Raw genomic sequence first — 10659 nt, 5'->3', positions numbered from 1 at the left:
TTGATGCAAGTTTAAAGCAAATTTGTTTTTGAAAAAAATCAAGCAATTCCCATGGACATGGTTTCATGAGGGTTGAATTTTAGATTTTGGTGTAGGTTTTTCTCTTACTAAGAATATGAGGTGACATTTTATTTTCATGATTTATTGGTCAAAGGGCTCGAGAACTCGAGAGTTTCAGTGAAAAGAAATATTTAAAGCATTCATTTTACTTATATGAATAATAAAGCATATCCGTAATCTTTTGAAGATCTGATTTTGTATGGGAAAACATTGCTTACCAACCCAGATTGCTTGCCTTTGATTAGAAAATACTTTATTAGGCATGTAATGTGAGCTTAGATTACTTGTCTTTGTTTTTCTCATTTGATTTTGAATATCATCATCATACTCGTTGTCATAACCTAATTTTAGGTTTCCCTCAAAATCATCCTTTTATTAAAAAAAAAATAAAGAAACAAAAATACAAAAATGAAAAAAATGAAAAATGATAGAGGACCAGTAACTTGATTGGCGAAGACAGACTAAAGATGGATTTAAGTGTAAATCTAGAAGCTCAATTACACCCTTAAAGGACCTAAATGTGAAGAACAATGCAAATTCAAGGTTAACTTGAGTAAATATCAGAAGAATTTGTATAAAAATTAAGTTTGAAGACTTAATTTGATAGGTCAAATTAAACGTATAATTAAGTTGAAGAATTAATTTGGGTTAAGATTAAAAGAATTAATTAAATGCAAGGACTTAATTAGACTTTTAATAAGTCAAATTAATTTTATTAAGGACTTATTGGTGAAAAATTAAATTTGAAAGCCTAATTTTGGCTTAATTGAGAAGATTGGAATTTTGAAGGACTAGATTTAGTTTTTACAAACTCAATTGGATGAAATTAGGGTCAAAACTGTAAGAAAATCAAAGTTTAAGGGTTAATTAAGGTCAAAGCGAAGAAATTCAAGACCAAGAACTTTTTTGCAAAAGCTACACTTATTCGAGGACCAAATTCGGCTAGAATAGAGGTGAAATTGAAGAAATTATAAATTTGAATGTCAATTTAGAACAAAATTAAAATTATCTATGACCAATGACCAAGTTGAAAACGCGCTAAAATCATAGTCTTTTTAAAATTTTATGGGGTTAAAATTGAATTAATTTTTAAAATTAGAAATTAATTAAGGACCTAATTGAACAAATTCAAAGATTGAGGGATGAAATCAAAAGGAGAATTTATGACTTAATTTAGTTTAGGATTGCCAAAACAATGTCGTTTTACCATTTTATTTAAATAAAAGGACGTAGTTTTGGTCAATTCCAAGTAAAAAGAATAAAATAAATAAAAAGCCAGACAACACATTGTGTAGCCTGAGGCCTGTTTGGGATTGTGGCTGCGATTGTGGTTCAAAGTACTTTTCGCTTATAAATGCATTAAAATAATATTTTTTAATTTTTAAAAAATTATTTTTGAAATCAGCGTATCAAAACAATTTAAAAATTTAAAACAATTAATTTTAATAAAAAAATTTAATTTTTTAAAAAATAGGATTTCGCCGTGTTTACCAAGTTGCTGGCTTGTTATCAATAATTAAGATCCAATCCGGGCGAATCAATGTGCTAATTCAAGCCTACGAGGGATCCCAAAATGAAATAAATACAGGAGAAGTTCATGTGAAAGAGGAGGGAGAAAAACAAAGTGAAAAACAAGGAAGAAAAAAGGGAAGAAAACCGAAGGAAAAGATACAGAGAAAAAGAAAGAAAAAGCCACGCTAGCAACCAACACACATTGTCACCTCTCCTCTTCCCCAGCCAAAAGCCACACTAGCAACCAACATCCACCGTTGTTTTTCTTCCTTCTCCAGTAGCTGCAGTGGATCACCAGCAGCTCCACCGTGGACCACCATCCTCACGACAGACCAGCAACAGCAGCAAGCACCTCCCCCAGGCCAGGCAGCTTCTTCTCTTCTTGCTTTTCCACGCAAATCATGCATGAATACTGTAAAAAATAATAAAACCTGCAGCATACATGAGTAATTAATTACCTGTTGCTGGCAATCTTCTTTGCCAAAGGAAATAGCCATTTGGTTAATTATTAATTTCTAATAATTATTAACAATTGGTTACATATATTTGGTGCTCCATTTCTCCCTTTTGCAATTGGGCTCAATCTGAGATCATTTAATTCCACTAATTAGTCTCCAAGTGGATTTTCATAAGCTCTGCCGATGCAAAAAGCCTGCTTGAAGTTGAGTTTTTGTTTGTTCATATTTTTTAAGAGTTTATGATGTGTAGAGTTTTCACAAATTTGGTGGTCACTTTCAAGTTAGACTAAGGTGTAAAGTTCTGGTAAACCGTGTTTAGTAGCATGGTTTTAGCTCTAGAATTCTCGTGATGGAGTTTGAATGGCAAGCAAGGTGTAACAAGCTTAATTTGTAGTACTCATGAATATGAAATTCTTTGGCGCCTAGAAGAATAGTATCAAGATGGTCTTGGATGTCATGTTTTTAGACTCTCTACTACTCCATGATCTCTACCCTCACTGCTTTAGAATTAAAACTCCAGATTTGACTGTGGCATTCTCACAAGGTCCTATTACTAGATAAATGCTGCCCTTTACCAATATCTCATGGTTGTTCCTTTTTTCTAATTTGGTACATACATGTGCTCTTCCTTTTTCCCATTTCATGATTTTTTTTTGTAACTTTGAGAATAATCTTTGAGTGGTCCAATAGTTCATTTTTCTGCTTTTTGACTGACAGCCCAGTAAAGCTATGAGATTAAGGATGTTATTATTGCCACAAGAAGGATGCTTGATCCGTCACAATCAAGAGGAGCAGAGATGTGTGCATCTTCGAGGTTCTTGCTGCTAGTACACTTTGTGTTTGACCAGAAGGTTCACAAGTCAATCAATAGTTGTGCTTTGTCATCTGTCTCATGTTTGCTTTCGAGTTACAGTATCCTTACAGTTAAATAAATCAATAGTTGCATGAGATTGTTGGAGAAAGATTTGAGAACCTAACAAATTTTTAGCAGTTTTTTTCCGTAATTAGCTTTTAATCCCTGGAAAAGGTTGGTAGTCTTGGTGGTTTATTTAAGGCGACAGCTCCTCATTTCTTTGATATTTTTTGTTTGAAGGTTTCAGCGTGCCGGACCTGGGAAGAAACAACAGATTTTAGAGTTTTTGCCTCTTATGAGAATAAGGAGATATATATATTTGTGTTTGTCTTTTGGGAATTGTTACCTCGATTTTAGTGTCAAATACTGAATTAGATCCTAGGCTATTTCTGAGACCTTTTTTCTGGACTCAAATTTGTAAACTTGAGAGTTGTTATTTAGTATAGTGGATTTTCTTTCAACTTGGATCTCAATTATTAGGGTCCCTTGCCATTCTTTTTTGAAGTAGTACTAGTTAATTGAGCTGAAATCAGCTCTGTTGTTTTTCCATATGGGGGCTGCATCTCCTGTTTGATTTGTACCACTTCCTGTTTTCTTATTCTGCAGTGCCCATGCATGTAGCAAGACAAGCAATGATCAAGTAAACTTCGGGAGAGATCTCATGTAGTGAACTAAACTCAAATAGAAAACATATGATTGAATAGTGGATGACAATTAAAAATAGAGCTGTGACATTAACTTCCTTTCATTGGCGTTCATTTGATTGATGGGAGGTCATTTGTTTGATCATTGCACCCTGTGGTTGGAAAGGTAATTAATCTTTAAGGAATGACATGTGTGGCCCTAGAATCTGATCATATTCTGAACGTTTGTTGGGTGAGAAAGAGAATTACTGCTACTGCTAATTGTTGTACTTGCTTCCTTGTTATGAAACTGGAAGAAATATTTTTTACATTTTAACGCAGCTATTATTGAATTGTGGGTGTGTACTGGCGTGCTTTATTTAATAATTGTAAACACTAGCATTAGTTTCTTGGAAACCCTGCGGGAAATAACCAGGAGGTTTGTCAATTACTATAAATTATTTGAGTGCAGACTTTGTGGTTTTTTCGCCTGTCCTAAAGTCAACATTACCACACACTCCGAAATTTACTCCATGGAATTTTCGTCATAAATAGAATTTCCAAGATGGTGCTCTTTGCGTTAAAATATCCTCGATTTTGTGGCTGTAGCTTCTCTCTGGCTTTGTTAAAACAGATAACAGAGAGCAATCTAGCCTACCAAATTTAGATCGAACAATTCTTTGAGGTTTTCATGGCTGCTTCTTATTCACGTACTACCACTCGGTGGAAATATGATGTCTTCCTCAGTTTCAGAGGTGAAGACACCCGGAAGAGTTTTACTGACCATCTTTATACTGCCTTGTGTCACAGAGGAGTCATCACTTTTAGAGATGATCAAGAACTTGAGAGAGGGAATGAAATTTCCCGTGAACTTCTTCAAGCAATACAAGATTCAAGGTTTTCAGTGATAGTTTTCTCAAGAAACTATACTTCTTCCACATGGTGCTTGAACGAACTAGTAAAAATTGTGGAATGCATGAAACAAGGTAGACAAACAGTTATTCCAGTTTTCTATGATGTTGATCCTTCTGAAGTAAGGAATCAGACAGGGAGACTTCAACAGGCCTTTGCTGATCATGAAGAGGTTTTCAAAGACAACATTGAGAAGGTGCAGACCTGGAGGATTGCGATGAAACTAGTGGCCAATCTTTCTGGATGGGATTTGCAGGATAGGTAACCAAAACACATCTTCTTTTTCTCATGTTTTGTGTTTGTGTAATAGAGGAAAACCCCTTTAATATGTTGTCTGAAATTTATACCTCAGCATGCAATTTGATCTGTGCCAATTTGACTCATGTTTGGTAACCTTGTGAGTATTTCGTCTGCAGGCACGAGTCAGAGTTTATTCAAGGCATTGTTGAAGAGATAGTATGCAAGTTGAGAAAATCAAGTTACAGCATGTCATGGGTAACCGAGAACTTAGTTGGAATGGATTGGCGTTTGGAGGAAATGAGTTTATATTTAGGAGTAGAGCAGCTGAATGATGTTCGCGTTATAGGGATCTGTGGGATGGGTGGAATAGGTAAGACGACCATTGCTAGAGCTGTCTATGAGAAGATGCTGGGTCATTTTGAAGGCAGCAGCTTTCTTGCAAATGTTAGAGAAGTTGAGGAGAAACATGGTTTAGTTCGCTTACAGGAACAACTTCTTTCAGACACGTTGATGGATAGAAGGACCAAAATCTCTGATGTTCATAGAGGAATGAATGAAATAAGGGTTAGGCTGCGTTCTAGAATGGTTCTTGTTGTTCTTGATGATGTTGATCAATTGGTCCAATTAGAATCTTTAGTTGGAGATCGTAATTGGTTTGACAATGGAAGTAGAGTCATAATAACCACAAGAGATGAACTTCTTCTGAAACAATTTGGAGTTGATAAAATATATAGAGTTGCAAGTTTAAATAACATTGAAGCCGTTCAACTCTTTTGTCTGAAAGCCTTCAGAAGTTATTGTCCCCCGGAAGATTATGTGCTTCAGACCATCCAAGTTGTAAAGTATGCAGATGGCCTTCCATTAGCTCTCCATGTTTTGGGTTCATTTTTTTCTGGGATCAGATCTGTAGAATTGTGGAACCATTCATTAAAAAGACTGAAAGATATCCCAGATAAAGGAATTCTAGATAAACTTAAAATAAGTTTTGATGGACTTAACGAAGTAGAGAAGAAAATATTTCTAGATATTGCTTGTTTTTTCAACGGGTGGGAAGAAGATTGTGTGACAAAATTAATGGAAAGTTCTGGTTTCTATCCACAGATTGGAATAAGGATTCTCGTAGAAAAATTTCTCATAAATATTTCAGATAACAGAGTATGGATGCATGACTTGCTTCAAGAAATGGGTCGACAAATTGTCAAGAGAGAGTCTCATGAAGAACCTGGAAAACGCACTAGGTTGTGGCTCTGTGAGGATGTCATTCACGTTTTGCTAAATAATACGGTAAATAACTTACTGTTACAACCACAATTCTATGTATCAGATTTTGAGTTTCCCTTTTCCTGCTCATCATTCCTATTTATTAACTTTACTGTTCAGGGAACCGACAAAGTTGAAGGCATCGTCCTGAATTCAAATGACGAAGTAGATGGACTATACTTAAGTGCTGAATCAATAATGAAGATGAAAAGGTTAAGAATTCTCAAACTCCAAAATATAAACCTTTCCCAGGAAATTAAATATCTCTCCAATGAGTTGAGATATCTTGAATGGTGCCGATATCCTTTCAAATCATTGCCATCAACTTTTCAACCGGATAAACTTGTTGAGCTCCACATGCGTCATAGCAGCATTAAACAATTATGGGAGGGAGTGAGAGTACGCCTACTTCTATTTTGTTACTTGAAATTCAGTAATGTATTTAGAGTCTCATCATTCTGATTTTCTTTCTGTATCTTTTGACAGCCTTTAAAGTTGCTTAGAGCTATTGATCTCAGACACTCCCGAAACTTAATAAAGACTCCAGACTTCAGACAAGTTCCAAATCTTGAGAAGCTGAATCTTGAGGGTTGCAGAAAACTGGTCAAGATTGACGACTCTATCGGAATTCTGAAAGGGCTTGTTTTCTTGAATTTGAAGGACTGCGTAAAGCTTGCCTGTCTTCCAACAAACATATGTGAGTTGAAGACCCTCAGAATTCTTAACTTGTATGGATGCTTCAAACTTGAAAAATTGCCTGAGATGTTGGGAAATGTAATAAATCTGGAGGAGCTTGATGTAGGCAGAACTGCTATAACACAACTGCCATCAACCTTTGGTCTCTGGAAAAAACTTAAGGTGCTATCTTTTGATGGATGCAAGGGACCAGCACCTAAATCATGGTATTCTCTCTTCTCCTTCCGGTCACTTCCAAGAAATCCTTGTCCAATTACTTTGATGCTGTCCTCTCTGTCAACGCTATACTCTTTGACAAAGCTAAATCTAAGCAACTGCAATCTCATGGAAGGAGAACTTCCTGATGATATGAGCTGCTTCCCATCATTGGAAGAATTAGACCTTATTGGAAATAACTTTGTGAGAATACCTTCAAGCATCAGCCGGCTCTCTAAACTTAAAAGCCTCAGGTTAGGCAATTGCAAGAAGCTTCAGTCACTTCCGGATCTTCCATCAAGGCTTGAATATCTCGGGGTGGACGGTTGCGCTTCGTTGGGAACTCTTCCAAATCTATTTGAAGAATGTGCCCGCTCAAAGTTTTTGTCCTTGATTTTTATGAACTGCTCCGAGTTGACTGATTATCAAGGGAATATCAGCATGGGTTTGACATGGCTTAAATATTACCTCCATTTCTTGTTGGAAAGCGGCCATCAGGTCTCTATCTCTCTCCCCCTCTCACTTCACAGACCACGCTTTTTCTATATTTTTCTTCTGTGTTAAAATTTTTGTGTTGTGTATTGAAATAGGTTATGATTTTGGTGCAGGGTCATCCAGCCTCTTGGTTTTTTACCTGTTTTCCAGGAAGTGAAATTCCTAGTTGGTTTCACCATAAGAGCGTGGGTCATTCTTTAACAATACGGCTACTTCCTTATGAGCATTGGTCCAGCAGTAAGTGGATGGGATTAGCTGTTTGTGCATTCTTTGAAGAGCTTGATTGTGGTGATTCATGTCTTATTACATTGAACTTCGATATCAAAGGCTTCAAATCTAGGAGCTACTTTCTAGAGTACCCTGAAGGTTCAACATTTACGTCAAATCAGGTTTTCTTTATCTTCTTTCCCAGAGGCAAGTTTCCGGAACCACTTGCTGTGTCTAATACTACTTCTCAGCCCATTGAGGTGGAGTTCCGGTCATCTATTCAAGAAAGAAACACCAACAATGAGTTTCAGGTTCTTTCTGCCCGAGTCATGAATTGGGGGTTCCGCATGGTGTACGAGGAAGACACACTGCAGTTCAACGAACCGAATACAGGTGTCGACTCTATCAATGGATTGCATTCTGAAGAGTTGAGGATATTGGATGAGAACAACTCCATCATCCCATGCAAAAATATTGAGGGCAAATGCCTCCCAGAATAAACAGTGAAAGTAATGCCATGCCACCTGATGTTCCCTGCCCTTCAGATCCAATTCTTTCAGGGTTTTGATAGAACTTGATCCCTGACAAAAATATTGGATATATTTTTTCTTCTTCTATAGATTTCTAGTATTTATCTTAATTCTTGTGTTGATACCTAGGATCACTTTAGTATTTTTCTTAACAATTTAATAACTACATGTACTTATTTATATTTCTTTTCAACTAAAACACTATCTATGTTGTGTTTTATAAGAAGTTTCACACTAAATTGTTTTTTCAATTCCTCTTTAATATCATCAACACAATTAAAAAAAACTTGGGTAGAAACCTGTTCATATGATATGCAATTTGAGGGGGGGTTTGGATGTTATCTAACCTAAAGCAAAAGAAAACAGAAAACTATCAAACAAAATTTAATAAAATCAGAAAATTATCAAGAGAACAAACCTTGGTTGCAAGCACACATCCACCTACAGAAATCAAAACTGATCATGGAAACGAAACATCAATTTATATTCTAAATATTTATCTCTTCTTAACATTGTTTAGTTAACGGATCCGCCGTATAACTAACCCTAACCATCAAACAACCACAATGTTCGCACTAGTAATTTAATTCAATGACAACCTTAAGAACTAGATAAGTTTATTAATCAAGAAAACATAATTGTCCGCAGTCTATGTTTGATTTGATTGAATATTCTTCCTAAGATTAATAACGTAGATCCACCACAATTATTAAACTTAGTTGCTTCACAAGTTCATATACCACAACTCCGGTTTTGATATCAAACTTAGTAATAGATTGTCTACAATAATAACTTAGAGTCCGCTCTAGCAATTAAAATAAACAATCATAGGAAAAATAAGCATAGGAGAACAAACATATTCATCATATGAACTGAAAAGAAAGGTAAAATAAATCTCACAGTTCTTGAAATCCGAAGGTTTTCATGTTCTTGCAACCAAGAAAAAGTGTTTAGTCTTGCATGTTTGTTGAACAACTAATAAAAGAGAAGGAAGAATGCATAATTTCGTGTTTCTTAGAGGAGGGGGGTGTTTTTCTCCTCTTGGCTGGCTGACCCCCTTCTCTTCTCTCATTTTTTTTATATCCTAGGAAACCCTAGTCTATATTTTACAAAATGGTCCTCCCTTAAGTAGACTGTTTACATTTAAGTACTTCAATAACTATTTTCCTAAAAAAGGAGAAATAGCCTTGCATGAAATCTTCAAGCTTTGACTTAGAGGAGCTAAATTGGTGAAATAAAAACTTGGATATCGGTTTAGATGCTTCGAAACGTAATTTGGACTCGTTTCTTCGCGAAACCTGTTTGCTGGCAGAATTCAGTTGTCATCTTTGAAAAATCATATCTCCCTCATATGACATCGTGTTTGGCTGAAATTTGGAGAGTTTATATCCCTTTGAGTTATGAATCCAAAAAAATTGAGTTTACATCAATTGTACTTTTGTAGCTGCAGATATTCAAGTCAGAATGGCCGAAGGTCAACACTGGCAGATTGCGAGATTTGACTTTGAAAGCTGCGATTTCCATGATCTTCCTTATTTTATTTTCTTGCCTTAGATGTCCAGAAAGGTATGGATGTTATCTTTTTAGTTCCACTAGAATCACTTCATTTCAACCTCTAGAACTCACGCTCTGCACAAAACATCGACTGAACATCAAATCTGCCAGTTACCTCCAATTTACTCCTTTTTGCATCTTTCATCCAAAAGTACCTTCAAAACATAAAATAAAGAATTTCAAGGTATTTTATAGATATAACATAAGAAAATCATTAGTTAAATGTGGGTGAAACTATCGAATAATATGGTTGCATCATCTAACCTCCTTCTCTTTCATGTTCGTATTTATTTTGTGTTAATTGAATTGTTTCAACATGGTATCAAAGCTGGTTTTATGCAATGAGGCTTAATTTTTTTTTGAAGTGATATTTTATCTTCCACTTCTGCAAAATCTGGTATTTTGTGTTTCCTTCAGCTTCTACAATTTGGAATTACGTTATGTTTCTGCAATTATTCTGGTATTTCGTCTTCCCTTCAGTTTCTACAATTTGGTATTTACGTTCAATTTTTGCGAATTCATTTTGTGTTTTGGTGTAATCGTATAACTTCGAGAAGATATTTGTTTAGTTTCTACGATTTCTATTCAATTTTTGCAATTTGGTATTTTGTTTTCTGCTGCTTTTGCATTCTGGTTCTCTGTGATAGTTGATTATGGCTACTGAAAGATATGATTTGCTTTAGTCTGTGAGTGTGAGGTTGGATGAGAAAAACTATTCGTATTGGAGTTATGTAATGAAAAATTTTCTGAAGGGTAAAAAGATGTGGGGATATATCAGTGGAACCTATGTGGCACCAAAGAATACTAAAGAAAGGGATGTTGCTTTGATAGATGCACGTGAAGCAAACAATGCAAAGATTATTACTTGGATTAACAATTCCGTTGAGCATTCTATAGGTACGCAGTTGGCAAAGTATGAGACAACAAAGGAGGTTTGAGATCATCTGCAAATATTATTCACACAATCAAATTTTTCAAAGTAATATCAATTAGAGAATTATATAGGAGCTCTTCATCAGAAGAATATGAGTATTCAGGAGTTTTATTCTGCTATGACAGATCTC

General features: G+C 35.4%; 1 protein-coding gene across 5 annotated transcripts; it reads left to right on the top strand.

The window, feature by feature from the left end:
• The first annotated feature begins 1657 nt into the window (after nucleotides 1–1657).
• LOC18101817 (TMV resistance protein N) lies at nucleotides 1658–8292 on the top strand. Of its 5 annotated transcripts, none has more exons than XM_024607538.2 (7): nucleotides 1658–2844; nucleotides 3490–3693; nucleotides 4317–4679; nucleotides 4835–5942; nucleotides 6039–6317; nucleotides 6405–7307; nucleotides 7418–8292. In XM_024607538.2, the coding sequence occupies exons 2-7, from the start codon at nucleotides 3650–3652 to the stop codon at nucleotides 8009–8011; spliced, it is 3291 nt and encodes a 1096-aa protein (XP_024463306.2). In that variant the 5' UTR covers nucleotides 1658–2844; nucleotides 3490–3649; the 3' UTR covers nucleotides 8012–8292. The 5 variants fall into 5 exon arrangements, with proteins under 5 accessions (XP_024463306.2, XP_024463305.2, XP_024463304.2 ...); XM_024607537.2 differs by having other exon boundaries at nucleotides 1658–2881; XM_024607536.2 differs by lacking the exon at nucleotides 3490–3693.
• Nucleotides 8293–10659: the final 2367 nt, after the last annotated feature.

This window comes from Populus trichocarpa, chromosome 8 (genome assembly GCF_000002775.5).
Source record: "Populus trichocarpa isolate Nisqually-1 chromosome 8, P.trichocarpa_v4.1, whole genome shotgun sequence".
In the NCBI taxonomy this organism is placed as follows: domain Eukaryota; kingdom Viridiplantae; phylum Streptophyta; class Magnoliopsida; order Malpighiales; family Salicaceae; genus Populus; species Populus trichocarpa.
The sequence above is the reverse complement of the archived record's forward strand: the minus strand, read 5'-3'. Positions and strand labels throughout refer to the sequence as shown.

Coding starts and splice junctions, on each gene's coding strand:
- LOC18101817 (XM_024607535.2), top strand. CDS start 4,198: ATGGCTGCTTCTTATTCACGTACTACCACTCGGTGGAAATATGATGTC. Junction 5,943..6,038: donor ACGTTTTGCTAAATAATACG/GTAAATAACTTA, acceptor TTTACTGTTCAG/GGAACCGACAAAGTTGAAGG. Junction 7,308..7,417: donor TGTTGGAAAGCGGCCATCAG/GTCTCTATCTCT, acceptor ATTTTGGTGCAG/GGTCATCCAGCCTCTTGGTT.